Here is a 25,677-nt window from a genome sequence, read left to right as displayed (position 1 = left end):
CTAGACCTAGACACAGACCTAGTTGGCTTTAGAGGGCTGTCAGTGGGGCATGGAAGCTCCTATTGGGTCAAACAAGATGTCAATCGAAAGGGCTGAGTGTAGCGGCCATTGTAAGACTATCCCCGCGTTTGTACTCGACCCACATCTCCCCCTATGAGCGATAGTGCGTGAGAGACTGAAATACAAATTATTGACAAAGGAAGAATGAAGCAACAAGATCGTGGCTATGTGTGGATATAATTCATTGTTTGGACAACTATTCGACATGGTTAGATACTTTGGACCCTTGGGAATGTAAGCAGATGAGATTTTGATATCCAAAATGCAATTCTTGATATCCATCAATAACATCAATGCGAGCGTACCCCAAAAAATTGCATTAATTCGAGCGCAAATATAGTTTTTTCGTGTAATATTGTTTTTATGTTTTAGTCTAAATAAAATGATCGGTAGTCCTATCATTAGAAACTATCTTTAGTTTTGTAATGTTTTCTTAGCGTACCTTAATTATGTTAGTTAACCTAGCTGATTCACAATGTTGCAGAAACCTAATGTTGCTACTAGGCTGGGTGTCAGCTGGGGAGTTAACGTACCCGGGTGTGTCACATAACCTGCTCTCTGGAATAACCCTGTGGGCTCAAAACGAGACCAAAAGTATTGCAAATGCGTCTAGGACGAACCACAAAAGTAAAACGTGTTTCGCAAATTTAGAACTTGTTTCCTAAATTTAAAACTTGTTTCGCGATTATAAAACTGGTTCCGCAAATGTAAATTGCTTTCCAATTAATGAACTGGATTAGGTTATTTGACAGAGCATCAAATGGCCACCGGCAAAAGCCATGAACAATGATCCAGTTATAATAATATTTTTAATGGAGCATGTTTTTTTCATGTATTGATAGACTTGCAGTGTTGAGTGAGAGACAGGGATGTTCTGCTACTCTGTTAATAAAAGATTAACAAAACATGTATTTGGATGTTTTTATTTGTTGAACTGACACATTGATCCCGATGTTATTACATGCAAACTGTTTCTACTACACTGATGCTTTGCAGTTTAAAAAAGACTATTGTAACAGCAATAATGGAACTATCACACTTCCAGGGGCGACGTTAGACCCTTTTTACTGGGGCACGTGCCCCAGTATAAATCGGTGGTGCCCCAGTAAAATATAAAGTTTAAGTTTTAACAATTTATTTAAAATTAACGCAGTATCCCAATCAACGCTTGTAAAAGTGTTTAAGCAAAAACCCAAACCTACATGCACGCAGAATTCCATGTCAGCACGCTCTTCTGAGCTTGCCCAGTAGCCACTGCAGCACCGACACAGACGTCCAGAGTGGTATTCCAGAAAGCAGGTTATGCAACATAACCAGTTCAGTTAACCCACCAGTTGCAATGTTGGGTGTCAGCTGGGGAGTTCACTTAGGCTAGGTAGACTATCAATATCAGCCTTTATGGGTTGATATTGATGCGACGCAATAAGATTTACGGGGGCCTTGTACCAATCACATGTTCGATATCTCTGATCAGTTTTTTTGTACCAATGAAATCTAGAGAAGCGCATGGGCTTGAGCTCATTTGACGTCACCTGATAGAAATCGCTTGTACTCGTGAACGGGATGTCTCCTCCTCTTTAAGTACCGCGGAAAGTACAAGAAAAGTGCATTGGTGTGCAGCTGCTTCTGTCTGTTGAAATGTCTACACCTAACCTTACCAAAACCATGGCTCAGTAAGTATTGCAATTTACTTATATTCTCTGCGAAACAGACTGTCTGTAAACGGGGGCCTTTCCTTGGGACCAGGGATTATATTTTAATGAACAACTCAATTTCTATGTCCTATTTGTTTTATTTGTTGATTGACAATGGATAATGGTAAACATTTACATACATTTGAGTAACTTAGTAGACATTTACAAACAATGCATGTAAAAATATTGTTACAGTACATGATTGTACAGTTAAGTACATGCTTGATTTATGATTGGATTTTTTTGTCTTTGGGTCATGTGATTTCAAAAATGTATTAATTCTAAACAATCACAGCCAGAACAGCAACTGCAAAAAAACTTTGTCGTTTAAAACAGTAAACTAGAAAAACCGCACCACTGATAATATATACTCATTTTAGCTCTGTATTGAAAGCAGAGGACTTAAAAAATCATTGATAGACGGAGGCATGAATATCGTAGAAACTTGCTTTAATTTCATAACACTTAATGTCAAGATTTAATGTATATACATTTTATACAGTTCTCTTCTACAAAATAGGTGGTTGTTTGAAATAGAGCCATTAAACAAAGTCTCTTAATTGTGTTTTTGTATGTAAGATGTAAGATAGCAGTGATACATTGGTGTAAGTGTTAAGAACATTGGAACACATTACCTTTATTTAAAAATCTAATTTAATACGTAGAAGTACAGAAACCAACTTGTCTGCTTTTAAGCGGTTCAGAAGTGTTTAACATATTTAAATATATTTTAGTAGTATTTTCCATGAATTAAAACTCCCCAAAAGTGTTTTTCCTTTGGCTGTTTTTAAGAGTAAAGAGTACTCTATTTTATTTAGGTTGAGAGCTGCACATCTCTTCTGGTGAGTGTGAAGAATAGCCACACTGTTAAGCCTCTGTGCTTTTGTAGTTGTTCTCAAGTAGTTCTTTAGTCGGCGTAGGTTGGAAAAAGATCTCTCAGCTGATGAAGAGGAGGAGAAATCACTAGAAACATTTGAATGAGTTTTACTACTTCAGAGTAGAGCCGGCTAACCACCCCCAAGCCTCTTATTTCTTTGATAATGTCATTTACAGTTGTGACATCCTTGCCTCCCATTTACTCTGGTAACACAGCAAGCTGATTTCTTAGTATGACAGAATTTACATCTGTGCCAAAGTGAGCAGTCACTAATGCAAGGTCCTTTGAGGGCTGGGTATCCCCCTTTGACGCAGCAAGGAGCACTGTCTCCATGGATTGGTATAGCTTGAAGCATTTTTGGTCGAACCTTGATTCAATTTTACAGAGTAGAGCATCAATAATCTCGTAAAAGCTCATTCTGAAGTATTCATCAGGTGCTTGGAAGCAGTGTAATGTGTAGGAAGCTGCACAGTTTTTTTTGTGTTGAATGACTGGCCCTTGGGAGTCGAGGCTCAGTGATATCAAGGCATTCCAGTTTTTGCAAGCAGTCTTGCCAAAGTTTGTCAAACTCTGTCTCGGACCGCAGGGAAGATAAAATCCCTCTAGTCCGAAAGGCTGCTGTTTTTGCCTCCGCAAGAGACAGTTGAGGTTGTTGTAAGATGACACTCAGTGTCTCTATTGGCTCCAAAATCTTCAGACACAAACTTAGACCAAAAAGAAACTTGAATGTTGACATAACTTCATAAAATCCTTGGGCCTTTGAACCAGAGTCTGTTGTGTCAGTTGATCCAATGTTGTAAAGGGCATAGCTAGGAGATCACTGTGACTGACAGGTGCATTCATTTTGTTGCAGTCGAAAGGGGTGGGGCGGAGCCATACCACTTTGAAAAGCGGTGGGGCAAATGCATGCCCGCCACAAGTGTGCCAGCGGCTCTGCTTCTTAGAGTTTTAGCTAGCTTCATCCCTAGCTATATCTGTCCCATTGGTCAAGCTAGATTGTGGTATAGTAGCTAGACAGTTTGTTGGCTAATGTAGTTGACATTTAGTGAACACGATATATTAATGGACCAATGTTTACCTCGAGTGGTCAGCCACACTACCTAGCCATCTGACATTTAATGGGTGTCTTGTGAAATCAACTGGCCTTGACTGGTACAGTTGACAGCACATTGTTGCAAAGCAGTGGGATCGCTGGGATATTCAGCGATATAACAAATCCCCCAGTATTTACTGGACGTAGTTACTTCCTCCTCAGTCTAAAACCAAATGTCCCTATGTGATTAGTCTCAAATATTATTAAATGTTTTCAGAGCAGACATTGCGTTGATTGGCTTGGGCGTAATGGGCCAGAACATCGTTCTGAACATGAACAACCATGGCTTTGTGGTGAGTCTTGCAGTGGACACACGTAGACCTTAAAAGTTCTAGTTTGTATCTTTACCCATTATTCACATTTCGATCTTCCTCACCACTTTCTGCCGGTAGCCTACAATTTATTGTTTACGCAGGTCTGCGCGTACAACCGGACCGTGTCTAAGGTGCACGACTTCCTGAAGAATGAGGCGAAAGGGACCAAGGTGATCGGAGCAGAGTCCCTGGAGGACATGGTGTCCAAACTGAAGAAGCCCAGAAGGATTATTCTGCTGGTCAAGGCTGGCCAGGCTGTAGATGACTTCATTGACAAGTTGGTGAGTAGCAGTTGTAGTAGTTAATGGTAGCATTTGTTATGGTAGCAGTACTTTTTGTAGTAGAAGTAGTGTTAGTGGTAGTATTATCATTATTAGAGGTAGTTGTTGTATTATTTCTTAGAAGTTGTAGACGTCGCATAAACAGCAATAGAAAACTGCATAGTCATGATGAGTTTGGTGAATGTACCCATAAAATCTATAGTGTTACTGACTTGGATGTGATTGAGGTTAAATGTAACTTTTTTTTTCTGTGTTATTTCACAGGTGCCTCTTCTTGAAGCTGGCGACATCATCATTGATGGTGGTAACTCTAAATACAGAGACACAAAAGTGGGTTCATTAAAGATTGGATGTTTGTGAGGACATGGTTAACTTCAGTTTCAGGAGAGTGTCCTCTAACACGAGTGTGTGTGTGTGTGTGTGTGTGTGTGTGTGTGTAGCGGAGATGCCAGAGCATGAAGGACAAGAAACTCCTGTTTGTGGGGAGTGGGGTCAGTGGAGGGGAGGAAGGGGCTCGCTACGGATCCTCCCTGACGCCCGGAGGACACAAAGACGCCTGGTGAGTTCTAGTACTCGAGGGACGAGTTCTAGAACCCTGGGGTTGAGTTCTAGAACCCTGGGGATGAGTTCTAGAACCCTAGGGATGAGCTCTTGAATTCTAGGGTCTTGTATGATATGGAGAAGTGCTGAGGCCTAGAGAATAGATACACTAAAACCAGACAGAGCTCCAATAGTCCTTACTAAGATTGTTTAGAACTGCCGTTAGGTCTTACCACTGTCTTGTTACATATCCTCATGCAGGCCACACATCAAGGACATCTTCCAGAGCATCGCGGCCAAGGTCGGAACCGGGGAGCCCTGCTGTGACTGGGTGGGAGACGAGGGCGCCGGCCACTTTGTGAAGATGGTCCACAACGGCATCGAGTACGGAGACATGCAGCTGATCTGTGAGGCCTACCACCTGATGAAGGATGTCCTGGGCATGGACCACGATGAGATGGCTCAGGTCAGTTTCCTCAACAACAGCCTGGTGGATTAGCTTTGTCTGTGAGGCTGTGGACTCAATCTGGCAGTCCAAAACAAGCTGGATTTCCATTCATTCAGGCTATAACTGAAACAGGGTGAATCATAAACACGCCTATGTTTGTGAATGACTAGCGCAGTATTCTTGTGACATCATAACCCATGATCGTACTATGCTAAGATTATTCCTAGATGAATCACCGTGCTCATTACCGGGATCGCTGGGATTTTCAGCAATCTAGCATTTCCCCTCGTTATTTCCTGGTTTCCCCCGCAGGCTTTCAACGAGTGGAACAAGACTGAGTTGGACTCCTTCCTGATCGAGATCACAGCCAACATTCTCAAGTTCAGAGACGCAGACGGAACACACCTGCTGCCCAAGATCCGGGACAGCGCCGGGCAGAAGGGGACGGGGAAGTGGACGGCCATCTCAGCCCTGGAGTTTGGCACGCCCGTCACTCTGATCGGTGAGATGGAGCGAGGCCACAGTAGGGCTGTACACTGGCTGGAGAGATACCTCTAGCAGGGTTGGAGTGTAACCCTACAGGAGGGTATCTCTCCAGGAGCAGGGTTGGAGTGTAACCCTACAGGAGGGTATCTCTCCAGGAGCAGGGTTGGAGTGTAACCCTACAGGAGGGTATCTCTCCAGGAGCAGGGTTGGCACTGGGGGGTGGGTGTAGCGCAGGGGGATTCTCTCTTTGTGTCTCCCTTCTCTCTTTTTGATTCTCCTTCCACCTCTTCCCCCGTCCCTCCTCCCAGGAGAGGCTGTCTTCGCCAGGTGTCTGTCCTCTCTGAAGGAGGAGAGGGTGGAGGCCAGCAGGACCCTCTCAGGGCCCCAGGGGACCAAGTTCAGCGGGAACAAAGCCAGCTTCCTGGAAGACATCAGAAAGGTAAGGCTGCTCATTCTGATTGGCCATGGAGAATATGTGGGGGACAAGCCACTGTCACTAGTCAAAATATAGGAGGAAATATATCAATATTTTGCTGAAACATGGTTTGTGCTTTCATTTTCCAGTTGAAAAATCTACAGCTTCCAGCTAAATCTACAGTTTGCGAGATGACGTGTTTATCAGAATGTCCTGTAAGACGGATGAAATGTTAGTGGTGAGCGTGCTCTCTCTCTGGTCCTGTCCAGGCGCTGTACGCCTCCAAGATCATCTCCTACGCCCAGGGCTTCATGCTGCTAAGGCAGGCTGCTAAGGAGTTCGGCTGGTCCCTGAACTACGGAGCCATCGCTCTGATGTGGAGAGTGGGCTCCATCATCCGCAGGTATGTACAACTGACCTACACTGTGACCTTGTCTGACCCCTGTGTGTGGGGGGGGGGGGCTTGTGTCTGACCCTGGATCCCCTGTGGCCTCGCCTCTGACCCTGGCCCCCCTTGTGTGTGTGCTTGCGTGTGTGGCTTTATGTCTGACCTTTGACCCTAGCCCCCGGTGCAGGTTTACAGAGCTTCAAAGTCAACAGCTGTTTGTCATGTATCTCTGTGATGATGAAACTGGGCGACTCAATTCTTAATCCCTTTACATGTCTAAACTCTCTGTCTGTCAGATGACAGAGGTTCTTAAACATGGCTTGGCTTCCTAAACATCTCCCCCATGGGCTCTGGATGTGTAGTACAACAATATTACCCAAATGCTGTCAAGACTAGGAGATTTTCTATTGTAGTACACTGTATGGGGAAGATTGTTTTTTTTCTTCTTCAAAATGTTTCTTTCTTCCAATGGATATGACTACATCCATGTCTGGTGTAACAGGCACGGACCCTCACTAACAGGCTGTGTTCCTTTGCAGTGTGTTTTTGGAGAAGATCAGGGAGGCCTTCGACAGAGACTCTGAGCTGCAGAGCTTGCTCCTGGACAGCTTCTTCAGCAACGCCGTACAGGACTGCCAGGTACAAGAAGTAGGAAGTGATGTCATGATACAGGAAGTAGGGAGTGATGCCAGGTAGCCTACAGGAAGTAGGGACTGATCTCAGGTGCAGTAAGGAGGAAGTTATATCATGATGTAGGAAGTGATGTCATGATGCAGGAAGTAGGAAGTGATGTCATGATGTAGGAAGTGATGCAGGCCCAACCCTCCCTGCCATGCTGCCGAGACAGCAGCAGGGCTCATATTGTTTTGTTACTTTGGCCTATGCTACAGTCTGACATAAAACATCAGAAGAAGTAGGCACTGGAGTGTATGCTTTGTGACTGTTGTCCAGTGTAGTATTATTCACCTGTGTGTGTGTGTTCCTGCTCCAGGACTCCTGGCGTAGGACGATCAGTACCGGGGTCCAGCAGGGCATCCCCATGCCTTGCTTCACCACCGCCCTCTCCTTCTATGATGGATACAGACACGGGATGCTCCCTGCCAACCTCCTGCAGGTACAGCACACTCTCACACACACACACACTCACACACACACACACTCTCACACACTCATTCATACACACTCACACACTCTTACTTGTAAAAGACTTGAACTTGAACTTACACTCTCATATATACACACATGCCTAAACTCACTCTCATACAGGTAAACACACACACGCTCTCACGCCCGTTGTAAAGGGTTTAAGGCTGACTCCTGTGAATATATGTCAAATTGCATGAGATTAAAGCAAACTGCACGTGTTCCGGGTCAGCTAAGGTAGGTGTGTGTGGTGAGGGGCTAGGAGTCCATAAGACTGAGAGCTGAGTGGAACTAACACCTTCAACAAGCACCCATGCTTTCCTCTCACCTTGGAAGAGATTCTTGAAGGAGATACCTATTAATAATACTGTGCAACTGTAACACTGAGGTATTAATAATACTATGCTAACACTGGTGTGTGTGTGTCTCTCTCTCAGGCCCAAAGAGACTACTTTGGAGCCCACACGTACGAGTTGCTGTCTAACCCTGGCACGCACATCCACACCAACTGGACAGGCCACGGGGGAAACGTGTCTTCCTCATCCTACAACGCTTAAGGAAGACACACACGCACGGCCAGTGATGCAACTACCTGCAGGATAAGATGTCTGTTCCACATTCCTTCTACACATACAAGCCTAAATACTGAAGACTACTGTACCCAGCCCACATCCCAACACAAACAAAAAAACAAGTGTTATTTTAATTTGTATTTATGGTGAAATGATCATAGTAGTGTTTTAGTGTTGTAACCCCCCCACTTTTATGAGGTAGTGGATATACGGTTGTTGGGCCTTTATCCACTGTCACAACAAACAGGTAAGCTGTGAGAGGCCCCGCCCTCAGAGCAGAGGCCCCGCCCTCACAACAGGGCCCACGAGACAACCGCCAGTTCCTCCAATCATGTTTGCTCCAGAGTTCAGAGTTAACCGTGGATTAAAGTTAACTATTGCACTGTACTGTATAACATTAACATTTATGCATTTTATTAGGCTAAATAAAGACTTCAATCAATTTTTTTAATGAGCTTTTGTGGTCCTTACTCCCCAGCGTCTCTGTAAACAGTATTCAGCTCTGTGTTTTGGTCTTAATATAACCCGTGGTTTGTATAAAGTAGCTGGTCACAAACCTGGTCTGAAATCAGGCAATGTCTGTTTTGTTGCAGAATCTCTACAGGGTCGGAAATTGCTTTCGATCGAATGTCATATCAATTTTTTACACTTTATAATAGCCAGAGATGGCAAAAGTACACACATCCTTCACTCAAGTAGAAGTACAGATACTCATGTTAAAAAAGATTCTGGTAATGGTTGAAGTACTGACTGAGTAAAAGTAAACGTTGTCAGAAAAATAAATAGTGAAGTTAAGTACTGATACCAGAAAATTCTACTTAAGTACAGTAACAAAATATTTGTACTTTGTTACTTACCATCTCTGCTACCAGAGGCATTGTTAGACATAACACTCTACTGGGATACAGGCCCCTAATTTATATCCCTTTTTTTCTTTCAAGCTTGCTATACACAATTCAACACCAGGCTGTAGAAACTCCCCTTGCTTAACCCCCTATACAACAGGTCAGGGACACAAGTTTGATATCAGCTTTGGCAGGGACATCAATAGTTAATTTAGTCAAAATAAGACGGAGTTATCAAATATCTCACGCCAAGGTTTTTTTTTAAAGTTGGCAACCCTGACACCCATCCAGGCCTACATGCATCAGCATTCCAGCTGTGGTGGCGCACACGGGCACATTCTGGTGGACCTGTCTGGATCAAAGTCCAGAACCTATTTTTACTCCCAGTCCGTCCCTGCCGCCCACAACAAGCATTAAACAATGTTTAATCAACAGGTAAGATGAAGCGAGCCATTCAAACAACAATTTCCTTTTACAAATGCAAACGTCCTCGCGAAACTACATTAGCCAGAGGCTCAGTTACTGATTGCTGTATGGGCTGCTAATAAAAAATTGCAAAATTAAGAGTATACCCACTTCTGTAAAGACCACTACACCACTACAAACTATATTATTTGGTGTAAATGAGTGTAAATGAGCAGCAACAAATGTAAACCTTTTCATCTATGTAATTTTCATAAATAATAAGTAGGCTAATACATACTTTTTAAAATTATTTACCCAAATAGGCATGACTTGTACAATTTAAGTAAAAAAAAAAGGCACCCATCTGCAACCGAAGCAAGCACACCCCACAATTTACACAGAAATGTTACCCTCTCTTGTTACATTGGTTGCGTTAATCAACCAATGCTTCCGACCTGACCCCTTTTGTCGGAACCACCTAAAATCAAAAGATATTAATTAACAATTTGAAAGGATGAAATCAAACAATCAACTTAGAGCATTTGTACAGTATAACAGTGTTCACAAGTCACAACATGTAACGGCACTTACATTACCAGTCTCGCTTCGTAGAGTAGAGAAGACGAAGGCCCTTGTGAGAACAGTCTTCTGACTTCCACACTCTCTGCAGCAAATCATATAACCCCGTGCACCCCTCCCTGTTAGGTCGCTGACTTATCGCAATTCTCTTCTCACGAAAGGAAACATTCTCTTGAGAATGACCCTCTTCTCTCTCAGCCACTGTCACGTCCTGGTGCACAATCATGTTTGGAATATAAATTCATCATTATCATTACTTATTTTATCTGAAGCATTGATTGTTTTTTTTATTAAACATAAGATGGATTATATTCATCATTTAACAGAAGCATAGATTATATTCATCATTTAACAGAAACATAGAACATTATGAAATAGCAGCATAGGTTTTACTCAACAACGAAAAAGAGAGTGCCAAGCAATAGTAGCAGAAAGTCAAAGACTTTTGCCAGTCACTAGATGAGATTTTTTGCTGCTAGGGAAGGTAACTGTAAACGTCTAAAATCCATTGATTGATTGCATCACTGATAGACTAGCGATGTAGTGCATCTGCGATTCAACCCATAATGTAGTTTAAGGCCATCTAGTGGACATGGGCAGTAACTAATGCCCCCAACTGATCCTGACATCAATGATTGAGCTAAAATCATGTTCAGGTCCAGTTACCAGCGTAACACTAAAACCAGTAGTAGTAATGGATACTTTTTACTTTAGTATATGTCAGAGCCCATACTTCTTTAACATCAGTGAGTTTAGTCAGCACTTCAACTGTTACTACATTGTTTGTCGTTATTACACTATTACACGGTTGCAGAAATGATGAGTAACAGAGTACAAATATTTTGTTACTGTACTTAAGTACATTTTCTGGTATCAGTACTTAACTTCACTATTTATTTTTCTGACAACTTTTTACTTTTACTCAGTCAGTACTTCATTCTGCTGAATACTGTTTACAGAGACACTGGGGAGTAAGGACCACAAAAGCTCATTAAAAAGGGATTGAAGTCTTTATTTAGCCTAATACAGTACAGTGCAATAGTTAACCTTAATCCACGGTTAACTCTGAACTCTGGAGCAAACATGATTGGAGGAACTGGCGGTTGTCTCGTGGGCCCTGTTGTGAGGGCGGGCCTCTGCTGTGAGGGCGGGGCCTTTCACAGCTTACCTGTTTGTTGTGACAGTGGATTAAGGCCCAACAACCGTATATCCACTACCTCATAAAAGTGGGGGGGGTTACAACACTAAAACACTACTATGATCACCATTTCACTTCACCATAAATACAAATTAAAATAACACTTAAGAAAAGTTTTTTTTTTTTTTTTCTCTCAATGTTTAAGATACATTATCGTTTTTGTTTTTTTGTTTGTGTTGGGATGTGGGCTGGGTACAGTAGTCTTCAGTATTTAGGCTTGTTTGTGTAGAAGGAATGTGGAACAGACATCTTATCCTGCAGGTAGTTGCATCACTGGCCATGCGTGTGTGACCTCCTTAAGCGTTGTAGGATGAGGAAGACACGTTTCCCCCGTGGCCTGTCCAGTTGGTGTGGATGTGCGTGCCAGGGTTAGACAGCAACTCGTACGTGTGGGCTCCAAAGTAGTCTCTTTGGGCCTGAGAGAGAGAGAGACACACACACACCAGTGTTAGCATAGTATTATTAATACCTCAGTGTTACAGTTGCACAGTATTATTAATAGGTATCTCCTTCAAGAATCTCTTCCAAGGTGAGAGGAAAGCATGGGTGCTTGTTGAAGGTGTTAGTTCCACTCAGCTCTCAGTCTTATGGACTCCTAGCCCCTCACCACACACACCTACCTTAGCTGACCCGGAACACGTGCAGTTTGCTTTAATCTCATGCACTTTACATATATTCACAGGAGTCAGCCTTAAACCCTTTACAACGGGCGTGAGAGCGTGTGTGTGTTTACCTGTATGAGAGTGAGTTTAGGCATGTGTATGAATGAGAGTGTGTGTGTGTGTGAGTGTGCTGTACCTGCAGGAGGTTGGCAGGGAGCATCCCGTGTCTGTATCCATCATAGAAGGAGAGGGCGGTGGTGAAGCAAGGCATGGGGATGCCCTGCTGGACCCCGGTACTGATCGTCCTACGCCAGGAGTCCTGGAGCAGGAACACACACACACAGGTGAATAATACTACACTGGACAACAGTCACAAAGCATACACTCCAGTGCCTACTTCTTCTGATGTTTTATGTCAGACTGCAGCATAGGCCAAAGTAACAAAACAATATGAGCCCTGCTGCTGTCTCGGCAGCCTGGCAGGGAGGGTTGAGCCTGCATCACTTCCTACTTCCTGTATCATGACATCACTTCCTACTTCCTGCATCATGACATCACTTCCTACATCATGATATAACTTCCTCCTTACTGCACCTGAGATCAGTCCCTACTTCCTGTAGGCTACCTGGCATCACTGCCTACTTCCTGTATCATGACATCACTTCCTACTTCCTGTACCTGGCAGTCCTGCACGGCGTTGCTGAAGAAGCTGTCCAGGAGCAAGCTCTGCAGCTCAGAGTCTCTGTCGAAGGCCTCCTTGATCTTCCCCAAAAACACACTGCAAAGGAACACAGCCTGTTAGTGAGGGTCCGTGCCTATTACACCAGAAATGGATGTAGTCATATCTATTGGAAGAAGGAAACATTTTGAAGAAGAATAAAAACAAATCTTCCCCATACAGCGTACTACAATAGAAAATCTCCTAGTCTTGACAGCATTTGGGTAATATTGTTGTACTACACATCCAGAGCCCAAGGGGGAGATGTTGAAGAAGCCAAGCCATGTTTAAGAACCTCTGTTTCATCTGACACAAGGGAACTCGGGTGCTGAATCAGAGCATTGAGGTATAACAGGTCATAACTTGCTCAACGTTCGTTTGAGAAAAGTCACGATGAAGTGACAATGTTTGCTGAAGGTTTATGCAACATTTCTCTCAAGGTTGCAACCGAGAGAAAACATTTCTTCATGCACTTCTCAGCCTGATTTCACAGTAAACCTTATCTTCTCTTCCCTGTGGCTTTGTGTTCCCCTGTGTCACAACGTCAGGTGGCACAACAGGCAAGGTCTGATAACAGACTCCAGCTGAATCAGATCAAATGACACCATCATCCATTGCTTATGATATCAAAAGACGAAAAATATTTGTCGTAACAAGACCTGTAGAAGAGTTTAGACATGTAAAGGTATTGAGGATTGAGTCGGCCATTTTCATCATCACAGACATACATGACAAACAGCTGTTGACTTTGAAGCTCTGTAAACCTGCACCAGGGGCTAGGGTCATAGGTCAGACATAAAGCCACACACGCACGCACACACACAGGGGATCCAGGGTCAGACACAATCCCCCCCCCACACACACACAGGGGTCAGACAAGATCACAGTGTAGGTCAGTTGTATATACCTGCGGATGATGCAGCCCCCTCTCCACATCAGAGCGATGGCTCCGTAGTTCAGGGACCAGCCGAACTCCTTAGCAGCCTGCCTTAGCAGCATGAAGCCCTGGGCGTAGGAGATGATCTTGGAGGCGTACAGCGCCTGGACAGGACCAGAGAGAGAGCACGCTCACCACTAACATTTCATCCGTCTTACAGGACATTCTGATAAACACGTCATCTCGCAAACTGTAGATTTAGCTGGAAGCTGTAGATTTTTCAACTGGAAAATGAAAGCACAAACCATGTTTCAGCAAAATATTGATATATTTCCTCCTATATTTTGACTAGTGACAGTGGCTTGTCCCCCACATATTCTCCATGGCCAATCAGAATGAGCAGCCTTACCTTTCTGATGTCTTCCAGGAAGCTGGCTTTGTTCCCGCTGAACTTGGTCCCCTGGGGCCCTGAGAGGGTCCTGCTGGCCTCCACCCTCTCCTCCTTCAGAGAGGACAGACACCTGGCGAAGACAGCCTCTCCTGGGAGGAGGGACGGGGGAAGAGGTGGAAGGAGAATCAAAAAGAGAGAAGGGAGGGAGAGAGGAGTGAGAGAGAGAGAGAAGAAGGGGAGAGGGAGAGAGAGTTAGCTTGTCATTAGCATGTCATTAAAATACACTAACAGCTGTTATCCCACAATTATATACAGTAAGCAGAGGAGATGAGAGTGAATTGGAGTAGACATTAGCAGTGGACTGAAACGTCTACATCTGCACTAGTCAGAGCAAGGCCGCATCAGTTTCCGGAAACACAAGGAACTCACAATCAGTGTGTCATCACTGTTCTAATGAACGTGTGCTTATGACTGTGAAACACCACAGCCACAATGACACAATGGTCAGGGTTCTGATGACTCAGCTGGGTTCACCTCTGTTGTAAAAGCAGGGCTTGCCAAGAGAAACTGTGCTCACATCCTGATGTGACAAGAGGTTGGGTAAGCATGACTTGCTAAATATCACCACACTAGCCAAGTGATGCAAGGTTGAGAAAGTGAGACATACAGAGATATAGAGAAAGAGAGACAGAACAAGAGAAAGAGACAAGAGAAAGAGACAGAGAGAGTTCACTGAACCAAGCGACAATAGGGATGTGGAATGTTGTTCTATTCAGGGTTGAAATCCAACCTCAACGTACAGGCCTGCTGCTCCACTATTACAAGGCCTTTTCACAATGAGGGCCATTGTACCGATGCCCGCTCCTACATACACACACACACACACACATTGAAACAGGAAGAACCGCTCAACTTCCTCATTGGTCTGACACTACTAGATTTCAATATCTTCAGACGTGTTGCCGTAGTGACAGGGAATAAGGCCTAGGACTTCACTCTCAGACAAAGTGACTGTAATACTTCTGTCTGTGTGTGTATGCGCACGGGTGTTTTTAGCTGGGTGAAGGTGTGTTTAGGTGTGTTCACTCTTGAGTCTTAAACTGCAGACAGCTTTGTCCTGGAATAACTCTACACCACCTGACTCTGGAGAGAGCTACAGCAGGGTGACTGATGACCCAGAGGCAAGTGCCAGAGCAGGAGAGAGCAGCCCTCAAAATCCCCCTTATGTCACTGAAGAAGAGGGGGAGGTGAAAAGCTCCTTATAGCGCAGGGCCTCACGTCCTCCACCACGATCACCTGAAGGGAGTTCACTCTACTGATGCTTGTGGCGATGCTAACATGGCTAACTTCCGTTTGTAGCTAACCCATGACTCATTTATTGATGAAATTAGCAGACACATTTATCCAAAGCAAGGTACAGAGGGGATTTGGGACTTCTTTATCTGTGGTCAAAATGCTCTGCCCCTGCGCTACACCCACCCCACTGTGCTACACCCACCCCCCAGCGCTACACCCACCTCCCTGTGCTACACCCACCCCCCAGCGCTACACACATCCCCCTGTGCTACACCCACCCCCCAGCGCTACACACTTCCCCCTGTGCTACACCCACCCCCCAGCGCTACACACATCCCCCTACACCAACCCTGCTCCTGGAGAGATACCCTCCTCTAGGGTTACACTTCAACCCTGCTAGAGGTATTTCTCCAGGAGCAGGGTTGGAGTGTAACCCTACAGGAGGGCATCTCTCCAGGGTTGCGTGTACAGCCCTACTGTGGCCTCGCTCCATCTCACCGATCAGAGTGACGGGCGTGCCGTACTCCAGGGCTGAGATGGCCGTCCACTTCCCCGTCCCCTTCTGCCCGGCGCTGTCCCGGATCTTGGGCAGCAGGTGTGTTCCGTCTGCGTCTCTGAACTTGAGAATGTTGGCTGTGATCTCGATCAGGAAGGAGTCCAACTCAGTCTTGTTCCACTCGTTGAAAGCCTGCGGGGGAAACCAGGAAATAACGAGGGGAAATGCTAGATTGCTGAAAATCCCAGCGATCCCGGTAATGAGTACGGTGATTCATCTAGGAATAATCTTAGCATAGTACAAGCATGGGTTATGATGTCACAAGAATACTGCGCTAGTCACTCACAAACATAGGCGTGTTTATGATTCACCCTGTTTCAGTTAGTCTGAATGAATGGAAATCCAGCTTGTTTTGGACTGCCAGGGTGAGTCCATAGCCTCATAGACAAAGCTAATCCACCAGGCTGTTGTTGAGGAAACTGACCTGAGCCATCTCATCGTGGTCCATGCCCAGGACATCCTTCATCAGGTGGTAGGCCTCACAGATCAGCTGCATGTCTCCGTACTCGATGCCGTTGTGGACCATCTTCACAAAGTGGCCGGCGCCCTCGTCTCCCACCCAGTCACAGCAGGGCTCCCCGGTTCCGACCTTGGCCGCGATGCTCTGGAAGATGTCCTTGATGTGTGGCCTGCATGAGGATATGTAACAAGACATGGTAAGACCTAACGGCAGTTCTAAACAATCTAAGTAAGGGGGAATGTCCCTGTACTTACTGTAAGTCGCTCTGGATGAGAGCGTCTGCCAAATGACTAAATGTAAATGAACTATTGGAGCTCTGTCTTGATAGAGTTTTAGTGTATCTATTCTCTAGGCCTCAGCAGTTCTCCATATCATACAAGACCCTAGAGTTCTAGAACTCGTCCCCAGGGTTCCGGAACTCATCCCCAGGGTTCTAGAACTCGTCCTCAGGGTTCTAGAACTCGTCCCCAGGGTTCTAGAACTCATCCCCAGAGTTCTAGAACTCGTCCTCAGGGTTCTAGAACTCTTCCTCAGGGTTCTAGAACTCGTCCCTCGAGTACTGGAACTTACCAGGCCTCTTTGTGTCCTCCGGGCATCAGGGAGGGTCCGTAGCGAGCCCCTTCCTCCCCTCCACTGACCCCACTGCCCACAAACAGGAGTTTCTTGTCCTTCATGCTCTGGCATCTCCGCTACACACACACACACACACACACACTCGTGTAAGAGGACACTCTCCTGAAACTGAAGTTAACCATGTCCTCACAAACATCCAATCTTCTATGAACTCACTGTTGTGTCTCTGTATTCAGAGTTACCACCATCAATGATGATGTCGCCAGCTTCAAGAAGAGGCACCTGTCAAATAATACAGAAGAAAAAAGTTACATTTTACCTCAATCACATCCAATTCAGTAGCATTTAAGATTTTATGGGTACATTCACCAAACTCATCATGACTATGCAGTTTTCTATTGCTGCTTATGCAATGTCTACCACTTCAAAAAAATGATACAACAACTACCACTAATAATGATAATACTACCACTAACACTACTTCTACTACAAAAAGTACTACTACCACAACAAATGCTACCATTAACTACTACAACTGCTACTCACCAACTTGTCAATGAAGTCATCTACAGCCTGGCCAGCCTTGACCAGCAGAATAATCCTTCTGGGCTTCTTCAGTTTGGACACCATGTCCTCCAGGGACTCTGCTCCGATCACCTTGGTCCCTTTCGCCTCATTCTTCAGGAAGTCGTGCACCTTAGACACGGTCCGGTTGTACGCGCAGACCTGCGTAAAAAATACCGGACATAAACAATTGTAGACTACCGGTGGTGGTGAGTGAGGAAGATCTAAATCTGATTAATGGGTAAAGATACAAACTAGAACTTTTAAGGTCTACGTGTGCCCACTGCAAGACTCACCACAAAGCCATGGTCGTTCATGTTCAGAACGATGTTCTGGCCCATTACGGCCAAGCCAATCAACGCAATGTCTGCTCTGAAAAAGGACATTTAATCATATTTGAAACTAATCACATTGGGACATCTGGTTTTAGACTGAGGAGGAAGTAACTACGTCCAGTAAATACTGGGGAATTTGTTATATCGCTGAATATCCCAGCGATCCCACTGCTTTGCAACAATGTGCTTTCAACTGTACCAGTCAAGGCCAGTTGATTTCACGAGACACCCATTCAATGTCAGATGGCTAGGTAGTGTGGCTGACCACTCGAGGCAACCATTGGTCCATTAATATATCGTGTTCACTAAATGTCAACCACTTTAGCCAACAAACCGGCTAGCTACACCACAATCTAGCTTGACCAATGGGACAGATATAGCTAGGGATGAAGCTAGCTAAAACTCTAAGAATTAACTGAGATTATCATCCATTTGGCAATGCATGGATCGATTACGGACAATTTCTTTCGCAGAGAATATAAGTAAATTGCAATACTTACTGAGCCATGGTTTTGGTAAGGTTAGGTGTAGATATTTCAACAGACAGAAGCAGCTGCACACCAATGCACTTTTCTTGTAATTTCCTCGGTACTTCCTCGTTCCCAACTTAAAGAGGAGGAGACCTCCCGTTCACGAGTACAAGCGCTTTCTATCAGGTGACGTCAATGAGCTCAAGCCCATGCGCTTCTCTAGATTTCATTGGTCCAAAAAAACTGAGCAGAGATATCGAACATGTGATTGGTACAAGGCCCCCGTCAATCTTATTGCGTCGTTACACACCCACAAAGGCTGCTTCCAAACATGTTGATGGATATTGATTGCTGTGAACGGTTGCTACATTTAGACTCAAACCCGAAGTTACACAGGAAACAACATGCTGATTGGTTCAGTTATTGTCATAATGACGGTCTGATATTCTTTAAATAACAAATGCAATTCTTGTTTAATATAGGTTCATTATACTTGCATAGCCCTTGATTTAAACAAAGGGGAATACAATATGATGACGTTTATCAACTTAAAAGTTATATGTAAAAAAATTTCTATAACTCATTATGTGGTAACAGTCGTGATTGATCATGTTATTTGGGTATAAGAAGTAATTGTTCAGACATTAATGCTGAAGGACCTGCACTTATATATTAATTGTATGAGATCGTAGTGTAGGATTATGATAAATTGAAAATAATTTTTCATATAAACCCCCTAAAAGGTCGTTGATCTCAAATTGTTCACTTCCAACGGTAGGCTATTAATATTGTAAAAAAGTAGCCAATAATTCTCTTTGAATCTGACTTCAAGGACCACCATGAAAGTCCTAAAACTAGTTGTGACAACTTCTTCAAATGATTGTAAATTACATTTCCCATCAAAAAACTACCTTTAACTGATTGAAAATGAATGTGTGTGTGCGTGTCTGTGTGTGGTAAAGGAGGGGCCAAGCGGACTGTTTATTCTGCTAATGCACGGGTCATACTTTATTGTTACCTCATTCACTAAACAGTTCAATGGTGCAAGATTACCATACACAGAATTAGGATATCTGCAGGACACATCTAAGCTATACAGCGAATGGATTATAATTATTACAAATACAGGAAACATATTTACATTTTAATTCAAGCCCCATTCAACACAGATATTTACAAAATAAGTATGAAAATGAAGCCAATCTGACAAATAATGTACAGTGTTAATGTCTTGGTTTGACTTTTTTTGTTTTTGTTTGAGCGAACAAAACCAGAGAGAACGTTAGTAAAGCGAATGTAGTCTTCTGAGAAGGGAAGATTTAACATGTCACGGCTAGTTCTGTTGAGAAGGCAGCGTGGGAAAGCATTGAGGTGAAGACATCCGCAGAAACAATGATATAACTAATTTGTGATGTCTTAGCGTATATAACTACTTTTTAAATATACTCCCTGATATTAGAAATGAAACAAAAGTAACTCAGAAAGTTCAACCGTAACAATCATTAATGATGATGTACGTCTGAAGGATAGCTATTATTGGTACTGAAGCCTACGTTTTGAGATTAAAAGCTAACCAAATTCAAACCACTCTCTATAAGAAGGAAGCTCTAAAGTAGTCCATTAACTGAGCAGCAGTATAACAGACTCGATTTTAGTTGTTTTTTTCCTCCTTTAAAATGATGTAAAAATTTTAACACAGCAAAATCCTGATCCTACATTCAACATTCTATTCAAACTTTCTCAGCTCACAAATGCTGCACGCCTTCATTTGGTTTCATTTGACTTTTTGTGAGAAACTGAAATATTGAGCAGACTTTATTTGATCAGTTAGTTATACCATTTTTTATTATGTGCAAAGAGCTGCAAACTAATATATACATTGCAAAGAATAAATACAACGATCCAAAATAACAGATTAGTGGTCAAGGGGAAAATCTCTGCTCTGACAGATAATCATACCAATACGTTAATATCAGTTCATACATGTCATTGTCCAATGCTGTAAAGTTAAAGCGAGGCAAACTTCGAACTTTGATCGCTGCATAGAAGCGGCTCTGTAATCTTGGAGAAGACTGGTTATCTGTTTACAGGGAATTCTAATAAGAAATCTTAAACTGCAACTTCTCTGGAAGGTAACAATCCAATTGCAAACGTTGAGTTAGTCCCTACAGGCAGATTGACCTGAGGACAGGGCATATCTAAGGTGCTCCCGTTTGCTCAAAGAGAAAGTTGCAAATCATGATATCTCCAAGCAAATCCCACCATGTCTACGGCAACAGTATCTTTTGACAAACCTCTTTAAAAGAGATTTTCCTTTTCTTTTTGTTTAAGAGGCAGTAAACAATTAGCCTCTAAACTCCCAAAGGGTTTAACCACCATGGTGCCCGTCTCTACACACCCAGGACATGTCCTTCTAATGCATTGTGGGCATTCTGCTGGTTGGTTGGCCAGAGTTTCCTAATGCCCAATTACATTTCTTCTTTCTTCACTATCAAACCAATCGTAGAGACAGAGCTACCTGTTGCCAGGCATTTTCTTTTTGGCTCTGGCTATATGACCACAGTTGACCCAATGATGTACACAGCAAATATTTTCCACAAATAATATTTAAAAAACCTCAGAGCATATTTTATCCCTTTCATTCTAGTCATATCAAGAAAACCTTAGCAGATACTCCCAAACGCCACACATATTAAGAACCAGTGTCTACGCTTTGAAAACACGTGCTTTCATATCAATACTATATTCTCATAATTCTAACCGAAGATGCTAACATCCGATCAATCATGAAGTCAGATGTCTGGTCTGCCCTAGCCTTGCTATAGTTATGTCTGTACCTGTGCAAATCAATGGTCAACTTAAACATTGCTGAATAAAACCGCAAAATAAAGGCCCTCGTTCCATTTCACATCAAGCTCCGCTGTATGATGACCGCATAGTATAAAATAATCAACAGTTATGGAAAAAAAAAAAATGAATAACTTATGTGAACAGTTAAGAGTTTAGAGGTTTAAATTCAAGAATGCAAAAAAAAAAAAACAACAAGGGTAATTCTGCCGTGCACCAGTCCCCTCTTGACTACAGTATTGAACTTGTAGATAGATAGTACCTGATGGTTTTTCATGAAAAAGGGGAATAGACCAGAAATAAGAGGCCTACAGCTAACACGCTGTAGCCTTCACCAAGCATCTGGACCAAGGTTGACTACTACCCTACTTCATTCCCTTGCTTCCTTCCCTTGGTTCCTTCTGTGTACAGTATGTTATGTCTTCAGTTCATTTACTTTTGGAAGGTGATGGCAGACACAAGGCCTGGTCCAGGCCGAGGTCCTCTGCAGATATGAGACGACCCCTAACGGGCCACGTGAGAATAGCACGAAGAGCTGACAGGAATGTCTTAAATCCTTAATGAGAGAAGCGCCTGACACTTATCTTGGAACATTATGTACAAACGACATCCTCTCCACAGTATTACTGTCTGTCATCCTTCTCCCTCTCTTCTGGTGACAAGGTCTTTTCTGCTCCATCCAATCAGAGACTGAGAGGAGCAGAACAGCTAAACTGGCAGAGGGATTCTTTTAAAATACATTTTTTTGTGAGAACCGCTCTGCTTTTCAGTACTGTATCGTGAAAGCGCATCTCCTGGGGAAAATTTTGCCTATTTTTCCGCCAAAACAGATTTCTGATATCAGAACGACCAATGGTGATGTGTAAATTTGGATTGGTGTATATACAGAGGTCATATACAGGGAAGTAAACACTATAATAATTGTGTTTCTCAAATGTCGCAACAAAGTGGTTTTTGAAAGGCAAGGGATCTTGACAGTCTGTTCTTGTTTTTGCGGTTTAGTATTTTACACTAGGAACGAGAGGGCCAAGAAGGCTGGACTGTTTCAGGGAAAGTTAAGTCGGCCCACTGGAAAATCTCGTAAAACGTAAAAACCTGTAATATTGCTAGCAGCAATAGTTTTAAAACCAGCCTAGCTTTCTGTAGGAGTTAATTGATATTTCACATGAGGTTTGGCGGCTTTTCCTTTCCTTGTGTAGCCTACTTGTCGTTTTTATTTTCGTAAGTTAGCAAAAACTTGGTCGTCTCCCGAGTCTGCTGCAGTTTTCATGCGGGCAAGTAAAAATCGAACTCCTCCCGTCAGACCGATAACACTGATATATAAGAGACAATCTTCACAGACGATAAGTGGGGGGGAAATCAAAAGACGAGTGGGTCAGAATGTGTTTCAGAAGAATCGTGCACACACAAGTAGACTATTACAACATGCTACTAGTTCAGGGAGAGTCTGGGAATGACAACGAAGCAATAACAGAGGATCAAACAGAAGTCTGAACGAAAACACGGAGGGCCAGGGGATAGAGATGTGGGGAGAGGGAGAGAGAGGGGGGGGGACATCTGGGGTGTAGCAGAGGGCCTACAGTGGGGGGGGGAAAGCAGGATTTCAGGGACTGAAACTTTTAGTTGCTGGAGCAGGAGACTTAAGCCACAGATCTACGTACAAGAGAAAACCATCAAGAATCACAATGGTTAATAAGTATTAACACTTGGTATGTTCGAAGGCTAGTCAGAAGAACAGGACAGAGGTTTCGCTGGTGACGCAGGTGAAGTCATCAGTTCTTCATCAGGCCCGAACGCCTCCTCGCCAACTTTGACCTGAGGGTACACACAAACAAACAACAAATAAACAAAAGTGAACGATGCGTATCTAAAAACCTCTATAATATCTGGATACTCTCTTAGCTAAAACTGTAATGTTGTTGTTGTTGTTGTTGCAAGAGCTTCATAAAAGGCTAAGTGACCCTACAGACATTAGACAACAAATCTCAAATCACGAATAACTACAAATCCACACACTTTCCTACTAAGCAAACAGTTTCCTAACGGTGACTAAGGAGTCCTAACTCTGATGTTCTAATATATCCAGGTGAAACCGTGTCCTCGTCTGTACCGTATGGTGCCGGCCAGCAGGGGGTTGAAGGCGTAGAGCCACTCGTTCATGTTCTTGTCGTTGTTGGCCTGCAGCAGGATTCCTCTGTGCTTCGTACACACAGCAAACGTGTTCGGGGTCTGGAGACACAACAGCAGCTCAACCCTCACATCGGATCAACCCGACTCCTTATCTTTCGTGTGTGTTTACGTGTGTGTGTGTGTGTGTACACGTGTGTGTATGTGTGAGCTCCCACCTTGAGCATGGCCTGCTGGTCCTCGCTGTACTCCACCTGGGCGGTGGACAGGTTCAGCACGCCCCTCTCTACTGGGTCGCGGTCGCTGTTGTAGATGAACACGTACGGGCGACGCACCACCACAAAGTGCTTCACCCACGAGTTGGAGCGGGGCTCCATGAAGCTCAGGAAGCCCTTCTTAGACACCACCGACCTGGGGTCAGGTCACCGGGAGCAGGTCACCAGGGGCAGGTCACCAGGAGCAGATCAGATGAATTCAGTTTAACATCAATGAAATGAGTGAGTTCACAAGGTTTAGCTGAATGATCTCATCTGCTCACAACATGAGCAGTGGGCAGATGGAGGGGGGTCTGTCAGAGGGTGATGGAGGGAGAGAGAGGAGGTGACAGGGAGAGAGAGAGCGAGAGGGAGATGGCCTTACCCTGTCCTCATCTCCTCGATGTCGGGCACCAGGTTGAGGAACTCGTTCTTGCCAGCGCGGGCCAGGTAGGAGGTCTCCAGGGTGGGCACCATGGGAAAGTTCTCGTAGTCCGAACAGGAGGGGCTGGAGGCGCGGGAGTTAGCATCAGGGGTCCTGGCAGAAAACACACAGTCTGGTCAGAACAGGACGAGACTGACGGAGATGGTGTGTGTGCCTGTATGCGTGTGTGTGAGGGTGTGTGTGTGACCAAGTGAGCCTCACTTCTGGTCCATGGAGCTGCAGCGGGAGTCAGCCAGGGAGGGGCAGGTGGAGCTGGGGGTGAGGGTGGCACTGCTGAAGCTGGTCACCGAGGAGTCACGACCCAGGGGAGAGATGTCTGACAGCTGGGGGGGGGGGGATGAGTGAGATGGAGAGAGTGAGAGAGGGGTAGAGTGAGGAAGAGAGAGAGACACACGAGGATAGAGAGAAAGACACGGCAAGACAGACAGACAAAGGAGGAGAAAGAGACGAAGGAGAGATGGAGAGCGATGGGGGGAGTGGGGAGAGACGGAGAGAGAGAGAGAAACGTTAACCATGTTGTGAATTCCCCAACTGAAACATCACACTGGGGAAGCCACAGAGGTTGAGAACGGTGGCGTCGTTTGTTTTCTACTCCAGGGTCTCACCTTGCAGTCGCTGATGCTGTTGCACACCTGGTTGTACTCACTGTTGAAGGTGTGAGTCAGGAGACGCAGGCACTAAGGGAGAACGACATAAGTAAACAAGCGCCTCTATTTGTTGTATTTATTTTGATGTCTAAGACTTTGCTCAGTCCTGTCCTGTGCTATTCCAGTGGGACGTCTATCCTCACCTTGGTGGCCAGCTCCTTTTCCCGGTCCACCAGGCTCTCGATGTCAGCAGAGTCGTAGCCGGAACTCTCGCTGGGGGTGATGGCGCTCTCAAAGGTGGTGCTGGAGATCTGGGAGGAGATGGAGGTGGAGGTGCTCAGGGTCCCACTGCTCATGCTCGGAGACAGAGACTCGCTCAGGGACTTGCTGCCCGGGCAACTTCCTGTCCCCGGACCACTTCCTGTTCCTGCGGGGGCGTTCTCCACCAGCTTCTCTCTCAGCAGAAGAAGGTGACGGGTCTTCTCCACCTGGGGGAGGGGGAGGGGGACGGGGGGAACGGGGGGAGTGGAGGAGGAGGGAGGGAAGGAGGGAGATTGAGTGTGGAAGGGGGAGAAAGGAAAGTATGGAGAGAGGAAGGGAAGGAGGGGGTGGGTGGGAGAGAGGGAGGGAGAAGTGGAGAAGGTAGGGAAAGAAGTGGATGTGGACAGAAGAAGGGAGAAGGGGGAGGAAAAGAGTAAAGGATGGAGGAGAAGAGAAAGAGAGGGGAAGGGAGGGAGGGAGGAAAGAAAATTATACTTTTATTCTGAGTTCCTAGATAGAAAAGATAAGGTAGACATCAAGTCAACATTTATTGTTACAGCACAATGCAGTCCAGTATATTTTTATAGTTCCAGACATTGGTGCAGTCAGGTCCCACTGCTCCAGACAAACCTCGTGCATCTGCTCGATCTTCTCCAGCTCCCACTGGTGCTCCAGGATGAGGCTGTCTCCCCGGGGCCTCCAGCCTGCCAGGTTCTCCTCGCCCCTCACGTACGCCACCGACGTGTCCAGGATCTTCCTCCTCCGCCGCTGCATTCCTGCTCACGCCACGCCGGGCAGAAAATGCGGAAACACACACACACACACATCCCCGGACACACACACACACAGAAAACGTCAGTACACTTTATCAGTAAATGTCCTCATTACTTATTCATCTGCATGCCTTAATGTTATTGATATTATGCCAGTCACTCTGGTTGCCATGGCAACCCGGTACGTCTTTAAAAAGAGCAAA

General features: G+C 44.7%; 3 protein-coding genes across 5 annotated transcripts in view; 1 reads left to right on the top strand and 2 right to left on the bottom strand.

Moving 5' to 3' along the window:
- Positions 1 to 1,710: 1,710 nt before the first annotated feature.
- On the top strand, positions 1,711 to 8,316 carry LOC124480588 (6-phosphogluconate dehydrogenase, decarboxylating-like). Its single transcript, XM_047040069.1, has 12 exons — positions 1,711 to 1,733; positions 3,942 to 4,017; positions 4,140 to 4,319; positions 4,584 to 4,649; positions 4,760 to 4,878; positions 5,121 to 5,325; positions 5,620 to 5,809; positions 6,102 to 6,232; positions 6,478 to 6,611; positions 7,136 to 7,235; positions 7,588 to 7,710; positions 8,177 to 8,316. The coding sequence occupies exons 1-12, from the start codon at positions 1,726 to 1,728 to the stop codon at positions 8,294 to 8,296; spliced, it is 1,452 nt and encodes a 483-aa protein (XP_046896025.1). The 5' UTR covers positions 1,711 to 1,725; the 3' UTR covers positions 8,297 to 8,316.
- A 2,815-nt stretch (positions 8,317 to 11,131) lies between these two features.
- Positions 11,132 to 18,342, bottom strand: LOC124480934 (6-phosphogluconate dehydrogenase, decarboxylating). The gene is made up of 12 exons (XM_047040611.1): positions 18,211 to 18,342; positions 17,672 to 17,747; positions 17,358 to 17,537; positions 17,028 to 17,093; positions 16,809 to 16,927; positions 16,203 to 16,407; positions 15,721 to 15,910; positions 13,945 to 14,075; positions 13,566 to 13,699; positions 12,619 to 12,718; positions 12,137 to 12,259; positions 11,132 to 11,754 (listed from the first exon to the last, which is right to left on the bottom strand). Exons 1-12 carry the CDS (start codon positions 18,216 to 18,218, stop codon positions 11,635 to 11,637), a joined length of 1,452 nt encoding a protein of 483 aa, XP_046896567.1. The 5' UTR covers positions 18,219 to 18,342; the 3' UTR covers positions 11,132 to 11,634.
- Positions 18,343 to 19,998: 1,656 nt separating this feature from the next.
- kif1b (kinesin family member 1B) overlaps positions 19,999 to 25,677 on the bottom strand; it is a 66,299-nt gene continuing 60,620 nt past the window's right edge. For all 3 annotated transcript variants that reach the window (XM_047040323.1, XM_047040322.1, XM_047040324.1), the window contains 8 exons: positions 25,332 to 25,477; positions 24,644 to 24,928; positions 24,459 to 24,530; positions 24,055 to 24,176; positions 23,794 to 23,946; positions 23,373 to 23,565; positions 23,138 to 23,256; positions 19,999 to 22,842 (listed from right to left, as the gene is read on the bottom strand). In XM_047040323.1, coding sequence (XP_046896279.1) covers positions 22,800 to 22,842; positions 23,138 to 23,256; positions 23,373 to 23,565; positions 23,794 to 23,946; positions 24,055 to 24,176; positions 24,459 to 24,530; positions 24,644 to 24,928; positions 25,332 to 25,477 — 1,133 coding nt within the window. In that variant the 3' untranslated portion in view covers positions 19,999 to 22,799. The remainder of the gene's footprint in view (positions 22,843 to 23,137; positions 23,257 to 23,372; positions 23,566 to 23,793; positions 23,947 to 24,054; positions 24,177 to 24,458; positions 24,531 to 24,643; positions 24,929 to 25,331; positions 25,478 to 25,677) is intronic.

The sequence above is a fragment of the Hypomesus transpacificus genome, chromosome 18 (assembly GCF_021917145.1).
Source record: "Hypomesus transpacificus isolate Combined female chromosome 18, fHypTra1, whole genome shotgun sequence".
Taxonomy (NCBI): domain Eukaryota; kingdom Metazoa; phylum Chordata; class Actinopteri; order Osmeriformes; family Osmeridae; genus Hypomesus; species Hypomesus transpacificus.
The sequence above is the reverse complement of the archived record's forward strand: the minus strand, read 5'-3'. Positions and strand labels throughout refer to the sequence as shown.

What these genes read in the sequence shown, in the direction of transcription:
- LOC124480934 (XM_047040611.1), bottom strand. An exon ending in TCCTGGAAGACATCAGAAAG is followed by an intron (nt 13,700 to 13,944) that starts GTAAGGCTGCTC and finishes GGTCCTGTCCAG; the next exon opens with GCGCTGTACGCCTCCAAGAT. An exon ending in ACGCCGTGCAGGACTGCCAG is followed by an intron (nt 12,260 to 12,618) that starts GTACAGGAAGTA and finishes TTCCTGCTCCAG; the next exon opens with GACTCCTGGCGTAGGACGAT.
- LOC124480588 (XM_047040069.1), top strand. An exon ending in CACGCCCGTCACTCTGATCG is followed by an intron (nt 5,810 to 6,101) that starts GTGAGATGGAGC and finishes CCCTCCTCCCAG; the next exon opens with GAGAGGCTGTCTTCGCCAGG. An exon ending in ACGCCGTACAGGACTGCCAG is followed by an intron (nt 7,236 to 7,587) that starts GTACAAGAAGTA and finishes TTCCTGCTCCAG; the next exon opens with GACTCCTGGCGTAGGACGAT.